The sequence below is a fragment of the Rhamphochromis longiceps genome, linkage group LG4 (assembly GCF_057381845.1).
Source record: "Rhamphochromis longiceps isolate RC_006_pf linkage group LG4, R_longiceps_female_GT1.1, whole genome shotgun sequence".
In the NCBI taxonomy this organism is placed as follows: domain Eukaryota; kingdom Metazoa; phylum Chordata; class Actinopteri; order Cichliformes; family Cichlidae; genus Rhamphochromis; species Rhamphochromis longiceps.
In genome coordinates, this window is record NC_140560.1 from 4,615,352 (window position 1) to 4,639,658 (window position 24,307).

The window sequence follows — 24,307 nt, forward strand, 5'->3', positions numbered from 1 at the left end:
CAGAAGTTAGTCAAACTGGTCTCTGCATATACAGCTACCACTGGAAAAACCCAGAAACGATTCTAATGGTCAAATCACGTCTTTATTGATATACTCAGATGGCAAAACTCACCGTTAAGGGTAAAGTGGAAGCAGTTAAATGTTGTCTTTATGGGGAAAAAGTTAATATTTGCACCTTTACTGTATGTAAAGGATGTAGCTACATTCTGCTAACTCCCTGGTTTGGAAAGTCCCTTTGTAAAACCTGAGTGGTGTAGTTTTTTGTGTAAATGAGTGCACTGCACGGTACCATCATTTAGAACATATAAACCATGCTGTGTTCAGTATGAGTTAAAACTGAAAATTGAGCCCATCAGCAAAGTGTTTATTGAGGACACTACTGTAACACGTGATGTGTTTTTTGCACAAGAGAAAGGGGTTTAAAGCCCCGTCGCATTGGTTTGAAAACTGGAATATGTGTCCATCTTTAATATACAGTCTTTCCCTTGCTGCGTAAAAACCCATTCCTCAGCATTTTTAAAAAAACTTGTCACAGAAATGGCCTCGTTGAGGCTCTGCAGCCCCAGTCATTAACGCTCTGCATTAATGACTGGAGGAAACATGTATGTTAAAAATTGTTAAAACATAATTAACAAATGAGACAGTTAATGCTGTGCATTGCTGTTAGAGCTTAATATGCCGTGAAACTTTTCCAAGCGCCGTTTCCCAGCGTAGTACTGGGCGCGACCTGTAGAGGGAGACATTGTTCCAACCCTGTGAACGACCTGACCGGAAAACCACCAGCCAAGTGGAGCGGAGGCAGGCAGAGGAAAGATGGCAGCCGCGGCAGTGGCTGAGTTTCAGAGAGCACAGTCTCTTCTTGGAACAGACCGGAATGCCTCTATTGATATCTTACATTCAATAGGTAAATATATTCCGCAAAACGTGGCGCTAGAGAGAAAGTTATTTCACGAGTAGACACAGAGCCTTTTACTTTGCTCCATCAGTCCTGGAGCAGCTCAGTTAGCCAGGCTTGCTCTTTGCTCGCTAGGTAGCGGCTAAGCTAACGCGAGCTAGCTAGCTCAGTGCTGCCCGTGTCTTTTTGCCGACTGCTTTGCACAGTGAGTCAGCAGCAGCGGGCTAGCCGGCTAGCAATATACCGGCTAGCTTATTAGACAAGCTAATGTTAGCTACCCCGCTCATTCATTTGACAGTGACTTGGGTGACAGCTGGCTAGTTAATGTTAGCTAGCAGCCAGCGTTGTTAGCAGCTATCCCTTGTCTAGTCAGATGACAGGCCGACAAAGAAACTTAAGTGAAAATGAGTTTGTTGCCTAATATCACCGTCTTAATCATAACGCATGTCAGTGCGGGGTTGTGATTCTTTCTGTCGTTTGTAAAGGCTTAGCGGTTTAGTCGCCAATGCCGTTTATTGTTTCACTGTGACAGCTCCGGTATTTCGCAGCTTCTGGAGCCTCTTGGCTGCTCGCCACCCACCTCATTCCGCTCATGATAGCTATATCTTGTAGCGTTAAGAGACGGAGTGGTAATGGGACATCTGCATTTTCACTGTTTGTATATCGCGGTGATTCACGTTAACACGGATCAGATGACATCATCATTATGTGTGTTGTAGTGAAGCGGGACATCCAGGACAGCGATGAGGAGGCGGTGCGTGTCAAAGAACAGAGCATCCTGGAGCTGGGGGGGCTGCTGGCGAAGACGGGACAGGCCGCAGGTAAACACAACGCAGTGTCCTGATTTTTAACACACTGTTTATGATTTGTTTACATACGTTGTGAATGTTGAGCAGCTAGACCAATAGGAAACCAACTTTAACCAACTCTTGTTTGGGCGTCTTTGAGCAAACTCCTGAAAAACCTGATCAAGTACGATTGTTGTGTGTCCTAGGAGTTTGTTCTGGTCTAGGGGTTTGGTTGAATCATCAGGTTTGCTAAGAAAGGTTCATAAGTGAGTGAATGAAGTGAACCAGAAGTTAGGAAAGGTGTTTCATTGCTTCCTTCATTACCCCCTTTAGTTATGGATTCACTGGACCACTGAAAGGCAAAGAGACTGGATGAAAAATTATATTTTTGCCCTCTCAGTGTGAGCAGGACTGGAATGACCAACATGTTTACAGGCTTCCCGGCTGACATGGGCAGATGCCAGATCTCTGGACATAATGGTGTCACACAGGTCACAGCTAGGTTTAATAAAACTCGCTGTTCAGGGAAGCAAATAGGCAACACTACTGAAGCTTGATTTAGGCTTCTGCGGGAAACAATTGGGTTCGAATTTTAATGTAAGCTGTGATGTAGATCTGATGCAGAAGTATAATATATAAGTGACGAAGACGATCATGTCAATGAGTTCTGTCACTTCCTAGTATACTGACAGGCCTGTGTCTTGAACACCCACAGCTGAATTCTGAACCTTCGTGAAATCAGCTTGCTATGAAATTGTTTGGTATTGTATTAAATATGATGGTGGTGGGCTCTGTAGTGTAAATGTTTACATTCATCTAACACATGACAGGTCCTGGGTTCGAGACCAGGAGGAGTTATAAATACCTGCGAGGGTTGTGTCAGGAAGTGGGAAGAAAATCACGTCAAGGATGTAGATCCACCTGCTGTGGACGCAGCAACTGAAAGAAACTTCATTTGAAACGATAAAAGTGACATTTTTGCCATGTTTTAGGGTGATCATTAATTAACTGACTGCTGAGATAATGAAAGCCTTTATAAGAAAAAAGTTCATGTGGCTAATGGTAGCAGAAAAGAGATTACGTGAGCAGCATTTCTTAATACAGCTGTTTGATTTGACTGCTAATGAAGTGGTATGTTTGAGTTTCCTTGTTTGTGTAACCAGAATAAAACACCGACTATGATAATATAGGCATTGAAACTGTGCTTTTTGTAGTTCGACATTGGGACAAAGTAGTTTGAACACTTCAGACCCACAACATCAAAATTCACTGTCCCCTGTGAGGCTTTCTTTGTCTAAAGCCTTTAAGGAGAACCTAAAATCTCCTTCACATCTGTCATTAACTCCATGACGTTTTCACAATGAGGTCAACATAAGGTGACTGATTTTTGCCATGAAATCTGCCATGACTGATCCAGGGAAGAACATATGGAAGAGGCAAATGAAAGGAAACGTGCCAGGAGCTAGTAGAGAGGTGGGCTGCAGAGGCTTTGCAGGGTGCTCACTCTGCAAAGTCCTAAACCAACTGGGCCTAACAGGAGTGGCTAGGAAGAGCGCCTTCTGGTCTGTAGGTGAAGCCACAGAGAAGGCCACAAGGTGGCTGTGGATAAAGAGGACTGATCCATGGGTGGCTGCTGCTGGGATGCAGGCTGGGGTCTGATCAACCTTTGCTGGGTCGCCTGGGTGTAGGTGTCCGATGTTGAATGACCTGAAAGACCTGAATGCTGACAACTGCTGAGGACTTTAAAGGATCGAGTTTGTATTTTTATTGGCAGCAGTGAATGACACAGGCCATTCTTTTAAGTTGTCGGTTGAGTCCAAAGACAGAAAACATTGAGGTTTGTGACTTACAGATGAATCATAAGACATGTGGCTTTATTGAAATCTAAAAGTAACAGACTTAGCTTTTTCCTCCATTACTGAGAAAACAGTTTGAAGTTGCCTTTTTCTGAAATTGCAGTTTGTTTTTATTTGCCCAGATAAATAATTTTTTTCTATTTATCCTCTTCTCAGAGCTCGGGGGGCTGCTAAAATATGTCCGGCCCTTCCTCAACTCCATCTCCAAGGCCAAGGCAGCCCGGCTGGTCCGCTCCCTGCTGGACCTGTTCCTGGACATGGAGGCTGCCACGGGTCAGGAGGTAGAGCTCTGCCTTGAATGCATAGAGTGGGCCAAGGCTGAGAAGAGGACCTTCCTCAGACAGGCGCTAGAGGTGAGATGTGCTGCCGTTATGCCTCAACTGCACTGATCACTTTGTTCAGTGGCCGGGTCTTTACCTTTCACGTTTATTTGGGCGAGCAGTAACGCTCTGTGAACAGGCGGATGTGTTTAGTTCCCTTTTTTATTATAGTCTAGTCTTTTCTTGTGGGAAAGAAAAAGTGAGAAGGAAAAACTCCCTTTTAACAGGAAGAAGACCAGGATCAGGATTGGAAGACACCCAGAGAGGAGTAATAATAACTTAATTTGTACAGCACTTTATTTTTTTACCCATGGGAACCTAATAATAACATATAGCAGAGCTACAAACTAAATCTCAATAATCTGGATTGTGAGCAGCAAAGGAACCCAGCTCATCACCCTTTACATATCCCAGGATGTTCTTATCAGCAGAAATTAACAGTTTTTCAGGTTTACATTCAGGGGGAGAAATAACCTCTCCTCTCTCCTCAGGCTCGACTCATCTCACTGTACTTCGACACAAAGTGCTACCAGGAGGCTCTGCAGCTTGGTGGGTGAAAATCTCCTCACATTTCAGTTTTTAATTTGCCTGACAAGACAAACCTTGTGTGTACAACTTGCAGAAAACATATTAGTGTTCTATAAAACTATTTTTTAAAACAGTTTTAGTCCTTATTTAAGGACTCCAGGTTTTCCGCCTGTCTGAAGAAGAATCTCACGCTGAGATCTGACTCTACTGCATGTCTTCTTTCTCCAGGCTCCCAGTTGCTGCAGGAGCTCAAGAAGATGGATGATAAGGCCCTGCTAGTGGAGGTTCAGCTGCTGGAGAGTAAGACATACCACGCCCTCAGTAACCTGCCCAAGGCCCGCGCAGCCCTCACGTCTGCTAGGACAACCGCCAACGCCATCTACTGCCCGCCCAAACTACAAGCAGCTTTAGACATGCAGTCAGGTACCCTTCGTAAAAGCAAGAAACAAATCAAAATGCGCGTCTGTGCAGCGTTGCCAGCTTGACATTTGTATGTGCTCACGTGTTTCCAGGGATCATTCATGCAGCGGAGGAGAAAGACTGGAAGACGGCTTACTCCTACTTCTACGAGGCCTTCGAGGGCTACGACTCCATCGACAGCCCCCGAGCCATCACAGCCCTCAAATACATGCTGCTCTGCAAAATCATGCTCAATGCGTAAGTGCTCTACATCACTGGGGCCTTTAGAGGTTAATACAGCTACTGGAAATACAAAACTCTGTTTCCAAAGGGGTCGCCATGCTGTGTCTGACATATCTGCTTCTCTGCCTCAGGCCAGAAGATGTCCAGGCCCTCATTAGCGGCAAGCTAGCTCTGCGGTATGCCGGCAGACAGGTATCACTCTTTGTTTCAACTTTTTATTTTACTTAAAATACAATAGACTTTGCCTGGAACTGTTATTTCTATCCTAGCCAGACTTCAAAAAGGATGTGGAGCTTTGGATTGCTCTGTGCATGGTCCTGTAATCCAGATAAAGATGGACTAAGGTCGTGTCCAAATTCATGGGCTGCATCCTCCTGAGGACCCGGCCTTCGCGGTCTACATGGGCCGGGTCCTCAGAAGGTTGGGTAGGCCGGAAGTAAACGGCCGTGAAATTGGACGGTCTAGCCTTCTGATTAGCGTCCCCGCTGTCTTGGTGGAGTTTAATAAACTCCGCCGCCTGCTCCTTGCTGTCTAAAATATAACGGTACACTGGAGTAAATTCTCGACTGTCTCATACTTCTGTTTAATCAGTTTTCTGTTTGACGTTTAGTCAGCTGTGTAAAAACCAAGGAGGAACCCACCCGGGGGATTAATAAAGTTTTATTTTATTTTATCTAATCTAATAACTTTAATCTCAGCCAAACCGATTTACTCACGAACAAACAAAACACTGAAAAAAGCCCAACAATAACATTTTTAGGTTGTCTAAGTGACTTATATATTACATTTAACCCGAGCAGCGATAGTCCGCGATGATCTGAAAATGATGTGCCGGGAGTTGTGCCGTTCTCGGCCGCATCAGTGACCCTCGAGCTCCCGGCTAGCTGTCGAGCTGGTGGGTAGCAGACGCCTCTGAAAACGTCGAAGCACTTTTGCAAATATGGGATATCTTGATAAACCGAGCAGATATTTGATGTTTACACAACTACTTTCTCGCCTGAAAATATGTTAAAAGTTTATTTTGTGACCCAGAAAGATTAGTATGAGTAATTTTAAAACTTAGTAGCGGCCGCCATTGCTGGAAACTGGAGTTTGGCTGGGCCGCGCTATGAATTCTGGGATATGGTAGGCCACGAAGGACACACCCGACCCATCCTTCAAATTCGGGGAAAAGGAGGACGCATTTGTCGGCTGCATTCGGAGGAGTCTACGAATTTGGACAGCCTTCGGCGCGTCGCTGTGACGTAATCGGTCTACAAATGCGGCCTCAGGAGGCCTCATGAATTTGGACACGACCTTAGTGATGGGCTAGCATTGCTTAAGTCTGCTTTTGAATTACTTTCTTTTGGAGCCAGAAGTGACCCAGTTAACCGTGTTTGTGGTTGTAGCACAAACACATGTAAATAAGCCTGGTATTTGTAGCATCCACATGTTGCTGCTTAATCTCACCCCAGCTGAACACCTGTTGGAGGTTTTGGACCGATGCGTTTGCACAACAGCAAATGAGGGAATGTGTTTTGGAAGCATGACGTTCCATCCCTCCAGTAGAGTTGCAGAGACGTGATCTTCACTTTGCACCATGAGCTGCATAATATGCTGTGTGAGAATGGGCGGCCGTGGCAACAGTAACCATTTTACCCCAAATGGACGGCTTTCTGCAGGATTTACTGTATATTTGTGAACACTTGGTTGTTTTGTGTCCAGTATCTGTCAGTAAAAGCTGTTCGGTCATGTTGACTCTACTGTTATCCATCCCTCTCTTTCTCTCCCACAGACAGACTCGCTGAAATGTGTGGCACAAGCCAGCAAGAACCGGTCGCTGGCAGACTTTGAAAAGGTGAGTGTATGTAGAGTTTGATGACTTTTTCCTTGACATTGTGGTTAGTAGACTGGTTTGTGTGGGTTACATTTTCAGTTGTAATAATATTTGAACCCCCTCCTGTCATTTGCCCTCTACTTCCCCTCCCCAGGCACTAACAGAGTACAAAGCAGAGCTGCGGGATGATCCCATCATCAGCACCCACCTGACCAAGCTGTATGATAACCTGCTGGAGCAGAACCTCATCAGGGTCATCGAGCCATTCTCCAGGGTCCAGGTAATCCTCTCCAGTCACTTCTGACAGATATGAACATGGCTCATATAGAATAACAGCTACCTGTGTAGTGCGCTGATTACTGCTTAGTGTTTATAAGCACTCGTATTCTCTTCTCTGACAGATAGCACACATTTCCTCCCTCATCAAACTCTCTAAGGTAAGGTTTTGCTCTTGCTGGTTAGTATTTCATTTTCATTATGCACCAGTTGCCTGCTTTAAGTATTTCCAAAAGGTTTATATTGTGATCGCTGCACTCATGCTGTGTCTGTCTTGCAGGGAGACGTGGAGAGGAAATTATCACAAATGATCTTGGATTCGAAGTTTCATGGTACGTGTGAGCGTTTTTTGTCAATGAATACTTGGGTTGTGTACATGATATGGGTGGTGTAATGTCTTAGGAATGAAAGGATGCCACATGGTTTGATGGAAATAAAAACGATCAACCTACACAGGGCTGAATTCAAAGACACAAGTAATAAATGATGGAGTGGGCTTGTCCATTTTGCCAAAATGCCACAATAGTAGCTCAGAATGGTACTGTAGATGATGGATGGTGTCCAGCAGAATCTCCTCCCAGATCTGGACCAGGGCATCACTGAGCTCCTGGACAGTCTGAGATGTAACCAGAACATAATGTCCCAGAGGTGTTCTGTTGGATTTAAGTCAGGCCAGGATGGAGGCCAGTCAGTGGTATCAATTCCTTTATCTGTCAGGAACTTCCTGCATCCTCTCACCATATAAGGCTGGGCATTTTCGTGCACCAACAATAACCAAGGACCAGCATGGGAGTAGGGTCTTACACTGGGTCCAAGGATTCTATCCTATTGCCTAACAGCAGTCGGGGTGTCTGTAGAACTATGTGTGTCCCTCCATGGATATGCCTCCCCAGACCATCACTGACCCACCAAACTGGTCATGCTGAACGATGTTACAGACGGGATACGTCTCCATGGCTACTCCAGACCCTTTAACGCCTGTCACAGGTGTTCAGGGTAAACCTGCTCTCACCTGTACAGATTGCTATTGTCAGACCTTCCAATTCTGCTGTTCTACAGCAAATGCAAGTCGGAGTCCAGGGTGTCGGGCAGTGAGCACAGGGAAAACTAGAGGATATCGGGCCCTCAGGTCACCCTGACAAAGTCTGTTTCTGATTGTTTGGTCAAACAAATTCACACCTGTGGCTGCTGGAGTTCACTTTGAAGCTCTGGCAGTGCTCATCCTGTTCCTGCTTGCACAAAGGAGCAGGTATTGATCCTGCTGATGTGTTGAGGATCTTCTACGTCCCTGTCCAGCTCTCCCAGAGTAACTGTCTGTGTCCTGCAGCCTCCACAGTCTCATGTTCTTGAGACTGTCCTGGGAGACACAGCAAACCTTCTGACAATGAGGTGGCTGTAGCTCAGGCGGTAGAGCAGGTCATCTACTGATCGGAAGGTTGGTGGTTCGATTCCTGGCTTCCCCTAGTCTGCATGCCAAATATCCTTGGGCAAGGTAGTAACCCCAAATTTCTCTCCGACGCATCCATCGGAGGGTGAATGCTACTTAGAACAATGTGCTTGTGTGAATGGGTGAATGCACAAGTTGTGTAAAGCGCTTTGAGTGCTCAGAAGAGAAGAAAAGCGCTATATAAGAACCAGTCCATTTACCATTTACCATCCTGGAGTAGTTGGACTACCCGTGCAGGGTTCAGGTATCGCCTCATGCTACCAGTGGTGACGGTCACCTTAGCCAAATGCAAAACTAGTGAAAGATGAGAAAGGATAAAATGTCTTCCAGCTGTAAAACCAGTCCTGTTTTGAACGTTGTCTCATTGTTGCTGTTAATCAGCTGAAACTCTGCTACTTCACATCAATGTCCCACAAGTTTAACTGACTTGATGCTACAAGTGTTCTTTGATTCTTGAGCGAGGTATATAAAGTGGATATCTGATACACTAAGTTTTCTTTGCTTAAGCAAAGTCCTTGGGACAATATTTTAAGCTACAGGTAGAGTAGCTCAATAACTGTTGACCTTTGCATATGTTTGCTTGTTTGCATATATATAACAACTAAAGCAGTTTTACGAAAGTTTAACAAGAAGCCCGCAAATATTCCGATCAGCTGACGGCTGTCTATTTATGTTCAAACATTAATTGTCCCTGATCAAAGGTCTTTTTTAAAAATAGAATTTAATTGTGCAGTATGGTTTATAACGTTCACTCACAGTCCCAGTCCTGATGCAGGTCTTCTATACATCACTGTGTACGAGTGTTTTCCTCTTTAAATAATGATGTTTTGTGGCTCTTTCCTGCTTTCACTCCTTCCTACTCCACAGGTATTTTGGACCAAGGTGAAGGCGTCCTGATTGTGTTTGATGAGCCGGTGGTGGATAAGACGTACGAGGCGGCACTAGAGACCATTCAGAACATGAGCAAAGTGGTGGACTCTCTCTACAACAAAGCCAAGAAGCTTACATAAGGTGAGTCTGATTGAGATCATTCACATGCACTGTAGAAAGATGCTTTTACTTCATTCCAGCAGTCTTGAGCAGTGATGAAGTAACTACACAATAAAGTGAGTTACTCTCCAAAGTATGAATTTTATTTTAATTTCTAAATATTTGGAATCCATGAATCAGTAAAATGTGTGTCTGGCTCTGCAGATTTAAAGGAGGCCAAGACCAATCCTGTAAAAATGAAACCTCGGAGCTTATTTGTGGTGACTCTGACCTGTTTACTGTAAGGTATAGAAAACCTCCGTCAGCCTGTTTGTTACTGAATTAAAGATCAGAACCAGGGGTTCAGTTAGATGCCGCTGCCGTCTCTTTCTGTCACATAACTCGTATTCACCTGCCAACTGTGAGTCTGGGTGTGGTGTTTGCCTTCAGCATGATCATTATTGACTCACAGCGAGTTGAAGGTCCTGTAGTTAGCGGTTTAGTGTGAGTGTTTACTGCTTCACCTCCATCTCATCGCTGTAAACTGAGCCTCTTTGGAGTTTTGGACTGATGGATGACGAGATGAGATTTAAAGGTTTTAAAATGTGTTTTGACAGGTAAGATTGGGAATCGTTTGAGTGAATAGTTCTCCAGGATTTAATGATTTCATCAATTATTCTGGTAGCTGATGAAAATTGATTGAATAATTAATTAATGTTTTGCGGGTTTTTCAGTCAATACAGACTGATATGCGACGCAGCAGGAGAAAACACGGCTAAAGTCAAATATTTTTTGATGATTTCCTTTTTTTATGTTTCCTAAAATGAACAAAAAACCAGGTTTCATTTATGCATTTCAAAACACTTTGTACACGACGATGTCAAAATAGTCCATTCTTTGAGTTATTGTAGTTCAGTAATAATACAAACACGTAAATACACACTTATAGAACGATTGTAAATTTTTAAACTTGTCATTAAAAACTGCTGAAAAAGCAAAAGTCACCAGTGTCACTAACTGCAGATTTATGCTTCAGCAGAAAATCTCTACCTCAAGCACCTTGAGACTACTGTTGTTGTGATTTGGTGCTATATAAATAAAGTTTTGCCTCATTGTGAAAACACACAGCGATGCAGACTACAACTATTGTTGTATTGATTCCTCGTGTGTATTACCGGCTACTTTTTCACTGCAGTTTTTTAATTTATCACAGAGAGAATAAAAATCACTGTCTCAGTATGAAGAATAATGATCCTTGCACTCATAAAGAATAACAAATGTCAGCAAATTCCTGGAGGGAGATATATGAAGAAGGTACACGGTGGTGTGGCTGCGCTGAGCCAGGGTTTCCTCCTCATGGCGTACAGGTTTGCTGAACAAGGACCTGGGTTACAAACGTGCTTTGTTTATTTGCAGTTTATTCATCAGAAGCTGTTCAAATGATATTTTTCAGATATATTTTTGAGAGATTTTTTGCACACAATGAAGTTAAGATTGCAAAATATTTGAAGGTCTGCTTGTTCTTGATTGTGTTTTTTTGTGTGTGTTTGTGCAGCCAGGATTCTGGTTCTGTATCTTTAGCTGAGTTTTTGTGTACTGGGTCACGTGTGTGACAGGTTGAGCACAACTCCTGCTGTAACAGGTCCAGAGGTTTTATAAATGACTTTATCATTGGCACAATAGTATGTAGGTGACAGGTTAAAAAGCGTGTGTCCGTCCTCAATCCTTGTAGGTAGCTGTCTGATCCCTCCATCACCCGACGTGCCCAATCCAATGTTCAGCACGTAGCACAGAAAAAAGAAGAGCGGTTTCTGTCTGCTCTGTAAATCAGAAGCAGCTAGCCTGGTCCCGAGTGTGGTGTGTCCTGCTGCCTGTAAGGCAAACATAAACTAACCTCATCCTGGTGTCTGTTGATCATTTTTTCTGTCTTGTTTGTCTTTATGGTTCTTCTCAGAGTGACACCATCTGTCCTCCTGTCTGGAGTGACGTGGGCCAGTCTGACCTTTGTCGATTGCTTCACTTCAACCCGGGAGGGACGAGGGGAGAAGGATGAGGAGATCACAAAACACTCAACAACCCAGCAAGCAAAACAACCAGCTGCCCCACTGAAGATGACCCAACAGAACAGCAAACTGACAGGGTGGACTGCCCGCTCCTCCTGGTCCTCCCTCAGCCCTCTGCTCTCCCGCCCCTCCTGTCACTGTCTCTTCCTTCCAATCTAATTGGGGTTGATCAGACACAAAGTGCTCCTCCCTATGGACAAATCCAGGCACTGCGCCTTTCTTCTTTTCTCCCACCACTGATTTTTACTGTATGTAAAATTGGATGAGCCTCTTTTCCTTTTCCCTTTTGTTTAGTTTTTATTTTGGTTCCTGTTTCTCTCTGCGCTGGCCATCAGGGAATCTTGTAAAATACCAGTAAAGAATACATATACAGCACTTATACATAAATGTATTATAAACAGACACACACGCACACACACACACACAAATGTTTGATCTGTTCTCAGAGTGTAAAAAAGGGTGAAGGTGGGTTGGTTGGTAGGTAGATCTGAATTCTACCTGCTCTGTTTAATTTTCCAGCCAACCCTGAAACCGAACATTTGAATTTTATCTGTTGTTGTGAAAAATGGACCCCGTGTTGTCCACAGGACATCAAACAGCCCTTCTTTCCTTACCACAACTTTTGCCACCCTCTCCCTTTAACGTTTTCACCCTAAGTGTGCTCATTCGCTCACTCACAAGGCATTCTGGGATTTGTGGACCATACAGGGAATTGCTCTTCTGTCCACTTGGGACCATGCCACAGGAAAAGGGGAGAACAGTCATCACACCATGCTGGGGTCTCCAATACCCCCTCCTCTTTCCTCCCCTCTGCACTCCCACCTCCTGTTTGTATATAACATTGCCAAGCGCCTCTGTTCATCCCAGGCCTGATGATGTATTCACACTGTTCCCCTTTTTTTATAATCCATAAGAACAGAGTATACCTTGCCACTGAGAGCTCGGTCAGTCACATGAAGAGCTTTTGAGGCTTAAGATATGACTTGATGGTGAACTCTGTGTTCTGAGATATGATGAGTCGGTTGTGCAGAAAAGGGCAGGCTTTGCTGAAGAAAATAAAGCTGTACATTTCTGGGAACTTAATTTTGCAAGGACTCAAAGGTTTACCATATATGACATAGAGAAAGAAAAATGCTAATAAAAAAGTCAAACCTGCAAGCGGTGTGCTTTTACAACACTGGGAATAATCACCCATTCACTCTTTATTGTTCCAGCAACTTTGGTAGTATGTTGAAAATGACATTTAACTTGTTTACTTGCCTGTAGTAAACTAACTGTCAACCAATGATATTGATAAGAACACAGTTGTTCAGTTAATTATAAGGGGAGTCTGCTGAGCATCTTCTGGGTGAGCCATGTAAAAGCTAGCATGTGAAGAAGGCTATACAATCAAAGGCAGTGGTTACAAAATCTGCTTTTACTAATTCCAATAAAGAAATGTATAATTAGCTAAAGGTAGCTGATACATTAATAGCAATGAATATGGAAATGGCTACAGTAGCTACAATTCAGGTTGAATGTGTTTATGAGCAGTTAGAGAAAACTCGGTGCAAGCTCAAGTATATTTCTGTTACTAAGGAAAACCAGTAAATGGTTAAGATGTTTTCTTTAAAGCAAAGAATGGTTAACCAAGAAACATACGAATAGATACAGTAACAGTTTCAGGTTGGCAAACATGCATTCTAAAGGCGATAGTTAGCTAAAAGTAAAGACTAACTTGCTAACATAGTTAGCTAAAAAGAAACAAGTATGTGGTTTACATGTGTTCCTAAAAGAGGGAGCTTCACAGTTAAAAGTGTTAAACTTGTGAACAAATCCTGCGGTTAGAGGTAAGAACAGTTCTATTACATCAGGCCGGTTGTGAAAGCGTTTTCATTAAAAACCCCTGTAGTCTCAACAGCGACGCCTGGTGGTGAGATTCAGTGTTATTCGATCAAAGAGCCTGTGAGGGAGATGGTAATTTGTGTATGCAAAAAGCCAAATTAGCATTCAGTTTTTAACAAGCTCCCTCTGTTACTGCAAACTATAGCACTTTGTACTGTTTCACTTCAAACTGAGGTACTGCAAGGAAGCTTTACCATTATCCTCCTGTATTGTCTCTCGGGAATGTCACATGCACTCAAAACTTATAGTAGGTTTGTTGCTGGCCGTTTCTCTCCCCCCATCCCAGGCAGAGCAGAAGCCCGGGGCCCCACATTGACACATGTAAAAGAAGAAAACGACGAGCCTTGATTAACTGTAAATAACTCCCAACGTGTTCTTAAACAGCACCTGGCTCTATTTGCATTTAAATGGGAGGCAGCACTATTACGTTAATGCGTTAACACTCCTTATCGCAACACCATTACGCATAGTTTGGTTAGTAGCTACATATTTTATCTGCTCTGCTCACGGTTCTCTATGTTAACTTGAATATATTTCGAGGTAGATAAAATAAGGACTTTTGAGTAAGTCCTGCCAGCTATTTACGCGCTCTGGTGAAGGCCCTAGGAGAGGCTTACTGGAGGTTTATGTGGGGAAAAGAAGGGAGCCAGACAGGCGACAGCGCTGTCTTGGCCTCAGGGCAGAGGCAGGGAACGAGCAGGCGAGCCAATGAGAAGGAGACATCCACTCCTCTCTGTCCTGCTCGGCTTGGCTCAGTTCGGCGCGCCCTGTAATTAGGGGCTCTAGTTGGGTTGGGCGCCGCCACGGTGGACAGCCTGGCTGCTGCGTCAAGGGAGTTTGGGAACGCAAGCTTCAGACTGTGTGAGGAGTTTCTAAACAGTGCTGCTTCGGAGCTCAGAGCAAACCCGATCTGAGACGACAACAGCGAGATAAACGCCTGAAAATGAACGGGCAGTCCTCACCTGTCTTCGAGGAGAAGAAGCCCTCCATCCCCGTGGCCGGTGGTTCCATCTCGGCTTCCAAGGATTCCCCGACCATGCCGGAGTCCTCCTCCACAGATATGGGCTTCTATAGCGGTCAGAGCGCGCTCCACGGCTCGCAGGATTTCTACCCGGCACAGCAGCCGTACTCCGCTCAGCACATGAACCCGTACGCATACCACCACTACAGCCTCAACGGAATGGGTCCCGGCGGTGCCTACCCCGTTGGGAAGGCAGAGTACCCTTACCCCCATGCAGCATACAGGGAGCACGGAGCATTCAACAGGGAGGTTCAGCCAAGTCTGCAGGACAGCGGTAAGTTCACCCGTAACGGAAAGTTTTTAAAAAAAATATGAGCATAAATGTGATAAGCACTGTTGCGTAAGCTGCTCTCCATCTTTGTCAAAGCCACACTGACCACCTGAGGCTGATGTATGGCAAGAGCTCATGTCTCGCCACATGAACCCAATAATTGCGCATGAGTTTTACGCACGAGAAAAAAAAAGAAAGTTATTTTTGTTTTTCATTTTTCCACTGCGTCCAACTCTCCACACATCACATTTCATAGATATGTGGAAGCATTCAACGGATTCTCAAATAACTTTCTATTGTTCATCACGAGAAAATGATTAGGCAGGAGCAAAATCCCACACACAATGGTGCTGGGCTCCGGGGAGAGGCGCTGGCTATCACTTTGTTGAGAAATAACCTTGTAACGTGTCTGTGTAAAGAAAGAAAGAAGACTCACAAAGATATTATGAAGAGTAGCTGTTCTTCAACTCTACAAAGTAAAAAAAACAAAACAAAACAACCATGTTCATATGCAGCTGATGGAGTGCTACAGTTTGTGTTACCTTGTTTTAAAAGTCCCAAACGTTTTAAAAAAGGAAAGACAAGTCTATAAAAATCTAAGCTTTAACGTCGATAAACATATCAATGGGAAGCTTGTCTGGGATATCACAAACAATTAAGGCATCAGTGTAGTTTCTATGAGGCAGGATGACGTGATGGGTATATATTCCTCGAAGAAACGGGGATCATCACCGGTGAGCTTCAGTCACTGCGAGCAGAGCCTCGGTGCAAAACGCTCCTGTTTATCATCACTGCTTTGAACCTGATTCAGATCGTATTTTGATAGGGAAATGACGAGCAGGCCGAAGGCCTTTGGATGGGAGCCACGTTCCAGCTCTAATCAGTGACTTTTCAACCTCACCGGTATCAGCAGCGAACGACTCATTTGTTAACACGCAACCGGTTCACAGTGGGCTCAACGTGCTGATCCCGTGTCGGTATTATAGCACAGCAACGTCAACATTTTCAACAACAACCATAAAGGGAGTTCTCTGTAACTTCCCTTTGAGTGCAAAACAAACAAACAAGAAAGATTTCTCTTTGGGCTCCTTTTTAGAGCTTGGAAGGTGTGCCGGCGCAAACTACAGGGAAAAAACAAGCTTGACAGACTGGTGTACTGTTTTTGGCATTCCAGTTGGGAGTTCACTCCTGGAAACGGCCCCGGGGGACTTTGGCCCACAGCCACGTACATCAGGTGTCACGACTTGTCAGTCAGCCTTGGCCTTTGAATCATTCAACGTGCATGGTTCCTTATCACGCAAAGCCTGTCGCCACGCCCAGAAAAATAAATAAACAAACAAAGGTGCAAATATGTAAACCCTATCATCCGTAACCAAACGATTAATGAATTTGAACACAGCCTAGAAATGTAGACCTTTTAGTATAAACTGGTTCTTTAAATACATTTTATTCTCCTTTATAAATCCTTTAAATTCTCTTTCAAAAGTACGGAGTCTAGCACATGACTTTTTAAACAACCACAGTGTGTGGGTTTAATATAGAATATAAAAGTTTAGCATAGAATAACTCCCACTTTGGCTACAAAGCCTGCAAGAAAAACACTGGAGTGGAATGTAATGAGTCTCTTTTGGAACTCTTACACGTGAAAAGCAATTTCAAAATGATGTTTTTAAGCCTATTATAATTAAAATAGCTTGTAAAAAAAACTGTCAATATAGACTGCTTTGTAAATAGTTGCCTTTCAGATTCAGGCATGCATGCAGTACTTTACTATTGTTAAAAAGCTGCTTTATTCAATGCACCTGTACAAATCACACACACTGATGATGCAATGGGGATTCATTTAGCATTGATTATTACTACTCACTTGTCGAACACTGCAGACCGGAGGAGCCGAAGATCAATTTGCTGACTTTCTTATTACTAAATAACTCACACTATGTCCTGGACCAGAGCCGCCCAATGTGTTCTTCCAATACAAACAACGAGGGGTTGTATATTTAAAGAAAGACCCCCAAAAAAGGATACAAGAATAACAACAGGACAAATGAGCGGCGTTGTATACAGTCAGGCCTCCAGGCTACATGAAAAGCACCTATAAATCTCTGTCTCCCTCCCCAGCTGTGGGAGACACTCAGACCAAAATTATAAGCTCAGAGTGCTGGCGGAATTTCTTTGAAATTTCGGGGTTTGCAGTGGCTCTGGCTATTTTTGTGCTAAAACTTCTCTGCACCAACTGCCCTGTAGTAAAACAATGCAAGTTTAGTTCATTGTATGAGAAACGTAGGCGTGAAAGGGTAATACGTCAGTTAAAATATTGCAGTATTTTTACTTCTTTTTTGTTTTCCCTCGCCGCCACTGCAGTGAAAGAAGAACCAGACGTGGAAGTTAGGCTGGTCAACGGGAAGCCCAAGAAGGTACGCAAGCCCCGGACCATCTACTCCAGCTACCAGCTGGCAGTTCTGCAGAGGAGATTCCAGACAGCCCAGTATCTGGCCCTGCCAGAGCGGGCCGAGCTGGCTGCACAGCTGGGCCTCACACAGACGCAGGTGAGACTTTATGGGTGATAACTTTGCAGTTCAGTCATGACTTGCAGAATTTAAAAGCATCGGAAGTACCGGCCAAGTGGAAGCACGGAAAGGATGTGAAGTGTCCTGTGAAATGGATGCGCTGATAGTATTTCACATTCAAATTTGGCTTCCTAAGGTCATTTTATATGTAAGCCAGGGTCTAAACTGAAAAGGCCCTAAAGCAGTGGAACTATCAGAGACGTGAGAAATGAAAGCAGCTGAATGGACAGTGATGCTGGCTTTTTAGCAGCGATGTCAGCTGAATGCAAAGATTCACAGCGCAGAAAGCTGAGGTGTTTGAGGTGTACTCTAAAGTTTCAGAGGTCTCAAAACTTGAAGATAAAGATGCTACAATATATAAAATTTACAAAAAACTGAACTGGAATCACTCCGAAATAAAAATGTGAAATGTATAAAAAAATCACGCTTTAAAACTCCCCCAGATGAAAATAGAGGAGAACACAAATACACTACACTGAACGTCTGACTTTGACTGTAGGCAGCGCTGCGAGTTGTTGCAGTGTGTCAGTCTGGTTTTTGCTGTCGTAATCTCCGTGCCCTGATGATTTACTAGCAGACGTATTATCTGTGCTTGAGTGATAAAAGACAAAACTTGAGGTGTGAGTTGTTTTATCACAGCTGTTGTAAATCATTGCACTGCGTCATGCTCGGGTAACATTCCCAAGCTTTAAGCAAACACAGACATGAGCACAGTTCCCTTCAGCTTGAAAAAGCATGAAATATGATTTGAAGCATTCACTGACAAATAAAAGAATAATAGGGTTAACAATCTCTTTAAAGTCCACATTAAACAAGAATTAATATGCCTCATTCTTTTTTTAAAGCTTATTTATTGTTTAAAAATTAGCTGCATCAAGATTTATTTGGTAACAGCTGTTGAATAGGTGCATTTTAGAAATGACTTTGAGATGAGATTAAGGCAATGATACAGACATTTAAGTAAGGCAGTGAGTTTTCAAAAAAATTATATAAATCTGTATTTCTTTAAAATACTGGTTAATGAAATATAACAAACATTATAATAGACTTGGAATACTTTGTCTTGGCCACATAATGGATATAACTCAGTTTTTGCCTCCTCGGCAGCTAAATGCTACATAGCGTTTACTAGCTAGCTGCTAAACTTGTCTGTAATTCATACAATTAAGACAAATTGCCTGAAATTAGATTATTTAAGCTTTTTACTGCATGTTTTGGCTAGAAAGCCTGAGAAAACTCACATTTATGCAGAGAAATTCTACTTGATTAGCAAAACAGTGCTAAAAAGAAAGAAGAAAATAGGTACATTAAAAACTGACGGTAAGCTAACTAGGTGCTGGCTTTAGCTATAGAGTTAGCATAGAAAGTTGAAGGAAGAATAAGTTTATCTTCAAACTCTCCCCATTCTGCTTGTGGCTTAGATTAACACTATAATGCACCCATATCTCTGACTAATCTTACCAGTCAATTATGCGTAATATAGGCAGCTGGTTTTGAAAAATATGAATAGAAATTTCTCACATAAGTTTTCCAGTAGTCACGTGGAAACCGGTCATGGAGGAACAATGTGTATTCCACAACTGTCACAAGGTGCATGCACTTAAAACCACCTTGTGATTGCCTTGGTCATGAGCAGATTACCACAGTCGCCTGTAGTTCTTGTGGAAGATGCCGACTTGTCTGCAAACATTCACTGCTAGTCGATTGGAAATACAAGTTTCAACATCAAAAGTTGAACCTCCCCGCTACAGCAAACACAAAAACGGCTATTGAGGCAAACTTCAATAGCTCTGTTTCTGTCGTAGTTATTTTGATGCTTTTTTTAAAAAGCATAAAATAGATGATTTTGCATGTGAAGGCAAAAATATACGAAATTCTAAGATGGAAAAAATCCAAACCAAGGTGACACCTTTATGGTATCAATCCTAGTGAAATTCCAAACAAGAAGCCAAATAAGGATATTTTACTATTTCAGACTTTATAGTTACAAACTATGCTCAAACTATATAGTTACAATATGTCACACACTAGTGGCCAAAAAACAAATCCTAATATTTAAGTTGCTTCAACATTTTATCTTCTTCCTCTCAGGTCAAAATCTGGTTCCAGAACCGTCGCTCCAAGTTTAAGAAGCTCTACAAGAACGGAGAGTTTCCGCTCGGTGATATTCCTCTTGAACACAGTCCAGACGCCAGTGACTCCATGGCCTGCAACTCTCCTCCATCCCCAGCTGTGTGGGAAAACAACAACAGTAGCAATGGTAACAATAACAGCAGCAACCACAGCAGCGGGAGCGGCAACAACCCAAACGTCAGCAATGGTAGCGTCAAAAATAGTGCAATGCTGGATCCTACCAGTAGGGGGCAGGTTCCCTATCAGCCTCCGGTGGATTCTCCACCTGCCTATATGGGGGAGTACACACACCAGAACTGGTACCAACAGCAGGGTGCACACTTAGGTCTCTCACAGTCAGGCCAAGTGCACCACGCACCACCAACTGCTCCGTCGGCCACACAGAGTATGGGAGCCGTCTACTGATGTAGAAAAATGGACAACATTTCGACTGGAGTCCTGGGCTTCACCTGGGGCTTTTTTTTTTTTTTTGGATGATTCTGAGCTGTGCTGTGTGCAGAAACACCTGACAGTGATCATCAAATCCGAGTCATAACTGCAAAAACCCGAAACACATGTTGTCACACAGGCTGCAAATGTGGATTGAAAACAAGTGTCGGCCTCATTTACCCTCCACCGCCCACAAGGTGAACTCACAACACTGTGGGAGACCGGGGTGATTCAAATGGGTTTTTTAGTGCAGAGACTGACATTTATATTCAATATCACTGATAACAGTTCATGTTTTGTTTATAAATATTTGAATTCTGAATATATTTATGCAGAAAAATATAGAAATGCTCAGTATTTCCCTCACACGTTTCTTCTTTCTGTAAGGGGGAGTTAGACAGACTTATTCCACTAAAACTGGTAATACTACTGAAAGTCGCCCATCAAAAGAAAGCCTGCCACACTATTTCAGCGCAGGGCTTGGAATTGATATAGAATAAGAATATGACAGCTTGATGACCATTACACGCATAACATATCAACGCAACAGCGAAACAGAGGAGAATAATTACCAGCATGTAATTTCACATTTGCTGGAATGAAACTTGTTTTCCTCTGTGGAACAACAAAGCGGACTTAGCAACACAAGCAAACAGGTGGTTTTGGTTTGTGTGGAAGTGAAGAGCAAAGCTTGTGCTCTCAGTTTAGAGGTTTGGCTTAGACTAAAAGTGATCCCCCCCCCCCTTCAGATAGAGCCGCACCTCTTGTTCCAGTATTCACACCAAGGGTTAGGCAGGTTAACCCGCTGCTGGTTGTAGCTACAAAGTCAGCATCTGAACATGAGTATGAGCAGTGTATTAAACTCACCTCTGGGGGCTAGTGGCTAAAAGCCAGAATAGCTGCTTCTAGCCAATATAGTTAGTTAGAAACAAAGCTAAACTAGCTGAAATATGTTTTAAAAACACTTAAAGATGCTCTTTTAAAAAGTGGCTCATATTCAATCCACCCCATAATTTCAGTGCATGGCATGATGCAGTCTGCCATATTGGTTGTGAAAAATATATAATCCCCATCTGGTTGGCGAATGAGTCCTGGAGGTTGCTTGCAGCCAACGGGTGTAATTGGTCACAAAGGGGGTGTTGCATCAAAAACCACTTTGTAATTGCTCCAATCAAAAGCAGAGTGCCACAGCTGCCTGTAGTTTGCATAGGAGACGTGGACTTGTTTGCAAATCATACATGGGATAAAAGATGAGTCAATTAAAAAAATTAAGACAGAAGAGAAAGTAGCTGGAAGCGCAGAGGAGGAATCGGCAATACTGGTCTCAAAAGTGTCAGTGCAGGTGGCGCTGATCCGAAACATAGTTGTATTTATAAGGAAGCACACATCAGATTATGGCGTAAGTTGCAGTGTAGGGTTTTAAAAAGTTTATAAGAGCATATAAGTAGAACTAATCTAAGTTAAGATAGGCTAAGCTAACTAGCTGCTAACTGTTGCTACACAGTGAACACACATACTTGAGCGGAGTTTGACTCCTCTGCTGGAATCCTCCACTCCCGGTCACAGAATATGCGTTGCATATCCAAAGACAGACATATTATTCAGTTAATCTTTTTTTTAATAATAAATGCCTCCAACAGAGGTTTGGTGCGCAGCTACAAAAAGTTTAAGGGCAGCTGAGCCTGAGCCAAGCTGTAAAAATGCTAATGCTTAAAATACAACCTACAAGTACCGTAATTCACCACATTGTAGTATAAATTCCCACATCTTTTAAACATCATAGCCCGGCCTTTCTTTAAATCTTAAACCGAGATAACCCTGATTATATCACTTTAGTTATTTCCTCACACTTTTAAAGCCTTTTGGTGTTTTCGCTAGCTCAGTAATACTTTTTTTATTTTAAAAAACAAAGCAAAACAAAATCCCCTGGCCTTTCACTTCCTAGCAAGTTGGTGCTAAAATATTTTTAAAAACAAGCTGTTTATAATCTTTCAGAAGTGTGCTGTGCTCAGGTTTTTTATTTATAGTGTCAAGTGTAGATATGAAGTAGCACAACAGTTTGTGCCTTTGGAGCTTTTTTTTCTGTAAAGTTGAAAAAGCAAACCGAAAATAAAATGTACTATTTTGTGTATTTCAATCTGCTGCTGGTGTTTTCATTTCTACCCGTGTTTACGCGTGAATACACCAAACACACAAAGGCGTAGTGCTGACGGTGCGCTCTTGGTGTGCCTCTCGGAGTGAGTCAGACAGCAGATCCAGGTTGCGCCCATCTATATATTTTACACACACAAACAGGCAGGGTGCGTGTAAAGGAGGCTGTGGGAGGTGACAGCGCAGCAGACACTCTGGAGTCTCTGGATGCTAATAACACACCGCTGACACTGAGAGAGACGGGTGTACGCCGCTTTCATGTGGCACACACTTGAAAAGGGGAGGAGAAATGTTTGTGTGGCAGAGTTAGTGTGTGTGTGTGTGTCTGTGACAAACAAGCTACACTTAACCAACCAAACCCATGGGTTAGCTAACAAAAAGAGGGTGTGACAAGGAAGAAGAACACAGACTTGCATGCTTTCAAACAATGTTACTAGGAAGAGTGAAAACATGACATTGTGTCTTTGTCTGAAATACCACGACATTAAAAGGAATGGCAAGGAAAGTTATGCAGAGCAATGTAACCTCCCACGAAATAAAATAATCTTCCTCCATTGTTCAACACCATTAGTTCAAATGCATTTCTAGATTTTATGATGCCTGTCTTGCATTCTGTTGTGCTCAGCATTGGCATCTTCATATTTCTGCACTCCTTCCTGGTTACCAAATGCTTAGATTTTACTACTTCTAAAGTCACATGGAGGAAAATGTTAGAACTATTCTTATAGTCTAAAACAGCTCAGTATACATAAAGCCTCAACATATACATTAGGAGCAACTGTGACTACATAATTTCCTCTGGGATTGATAAAGTATTAAAGCAAGACTGGCGACCTGTCCAGGGCGTACCCCGCCTCTCACCCTATGACAGCTGGGATAGGCTCCAGCGCCCCCCGCGACCCTGAAAAGGATAAGCGGAACCAAATGGATGGATTAATAAAGTATTCTGACTCTGATTTATCACTAGCACCAAGTGCATTCATCAGGACCTGAAGTGGGAGCCCACCATCACCTCTGTCATTAAGAAAGCCCAGCAGAGGATGTACTTCCTGAGGCAGCTGAAGAAATTCAACCTGCCAACACGGACGATGATGCAATTCTACACCGCAATCATCGAGTCCATCCTCACCTCCTCCATCACCGTGTGGTACGCTGGAGCCACTATCAGGGACATACAGAGACTGCAGCGTGTTGTGCGCTCTGCTGAGAAGGTGATTGGCTGCAGACTCCCATCTCTGCAGGACCTGTACACCTCCAGGACATTGCGGCGTGCAGCTCGGATCACAGCTGACCCTTCTCACCCTGGACACAGTCTGTTTGACCTGCTCCCCTCAGGCAGGAGGCTCCGGTCCATTTGCACCAGAACCTCTCGCCATAAGAACAGTTTCTTCCCCTCTGCTGTTGGACACATGAACAATAAACGTACGACTGTTCCCACCACTAACACATGACCCTACACTGCGTTCACTGCATCATTCCATGTTTGGCACTGATCACCACCTGCACTCATGTATATATCATGTATATATCTATCCACTTAGCACTTTTAATTCTTATTCTTATTTTTATTTTAATGTCTATTTTAGCGTAATTTATGACAGTATGTTTGCACTGAAGCACCGCAGCAATTTCCTGATGTTGTAAACCTGCTCAACATTTGGCAATAAAACCTTTCTGATTCTGATTCTGCATACAGGCCAACCTAACCAAATACAAAAAGTGCTGACTGAAGTAACACACTGAATATATCTGTGGGCTTACAGTTTTGTGTGTGTGTGCATGTGCTTTTAAGTATGGAAGCCCGTTTCTGCCACAAAAAAACCCTATCCATAACTCGAAATTTCGAGTTAGCTCTGCCAATCTGTAATCTACGTAAATGACGTCATTTTCTTGTTACCCGGAAGGATATGGTGCAGAGGAATGCACACTCAAATCCAGACTGCAACAAACTGACGCTTTCGAGAGTACGTGGCTGATAGTAACGCCATGTGATTCAGCTAATAACACAAGGATTTCATCATTTGTGAAGCCTCACTGAAAATACTCAGCAATCTGTGCATTCATGACTGGCTGTGATACTGGTAGCTTAGCTGTAGCATTTGTAGCTGAGGGCTTCAGCTTCCGGGTAACAAGGAAATGATCTCATTCACTGATTGGAAGCGCTAACTCGAAATTTTGAGTTATGGATACTTTTTTTTCGTGTGTGGCAGAAACGCTCTTCCATAATTATGCCATGTTTAACACATCC

At 43.2% G+C, this 24,307-nt stretch overlaps 2 protein-coding genes across 2 annotated transcripts; both read left to right on the plus strand.

Annotated features, from left to right (window-relative positions):
• Positions 1-753: 753 nt before the first annotated feature.
• LOC146670860 (26S proteasome non-ATPase regulatory subunit 11A) lies at positions 754-12,758 on the plus strand. The gene is made up of 13 exons (XM_085402977.1): positions 754-904; positions 1,615-1,716; positions 3,696-3,892; positions 4,351-4,408; positions 4,616-4,810; positions 4,900-5,044; positions 5,161-5,221; positions 6,804-6,866; positions 7,000-7,125; positions 7,247-7,282; positions 7,402-7,453; positions 9,436-9,579; positions 11,492-12,758. The coding sequence occupies exons 1-12, from the start codon at positions 814-816 to the stop codon at positions 9,576-9,578; spliced, it is 1,269 nt and encodes a 422-aa protein (XP_085259103.1). The 5' UTR covers positions 754-813; the 3' UTR covers position 9,579; positions 11,492-12,758.
• Positions 12,759-14,256: 1,498 nt separating this feature from the next.
• Positions 14,257-22,070, plus strand: LOC146670861 (homeobox protein Dlx3b-like). Its single transcript, XM_085402978.1, has 3 exons — positions 14,257-14,779; positions 17,141-17,325; positions 19,438-22,070. Exons 1-3 carry the CDS (start codon positions 14,428-14,430, stop codon positions 19,882-19,884), a joined length of 984 nt encoding a protein of 327 aa, XP_085259104.1. The 5' UTR covers positions 14,257-14,427; the 3' UTR covers positions 19,885-22,070.
• The last annotated feature ends 2,237 nt before the right edge of the window (positions 22,071-24,307 follow it).

Bases quoted from the DNA above. Each gene is read 5' to 3' on its own strand.
- LOC146670860 (XM_085402977.1), top strand. From the start codon at position 814: ATGGCAGCCGCGGCAGTGGCTGAGTTTCAGAGAGCACAGTCTCTTCTT. The intron at 4,409-4,615 runs GTGGGTGAAAAT...TTCTTTCTCCAG, and splicing joins CCAGGAGGCTCTGCAGCTTG to GCTCCCAGTTGCTGCAGGAG. The intron at 7,126-7,246 runs GTAATCCTCTCC...CTTCTCTGACAG, and splicing joins AGCCATTCTCCAGGGTCCAG to ATAGCACACATTTCCTCCCT.
- LOC146670861 (XM_085402978.1), top strand. From the start codon at position 14,428: ATGAACGGGCAGTCCTCACCTGTCTTCGAGGAGAAGAAGCCCTCCATC. The intron at 14,780-17,140 runs GTAAGTTCACCC...CCGCCACTGCAG, and splicing joins GCCAAGTCTGCAGGACAGCG to TGAAAGAAGAACCAGACGTG. The intron at 17,326-19,437 runs GTGAGACTTTAT...TCTTCCTCTCAG, and splicing joins TGGGCCTCACACAGACGCAG to GTCAAAATCTGGTTCCAGAA.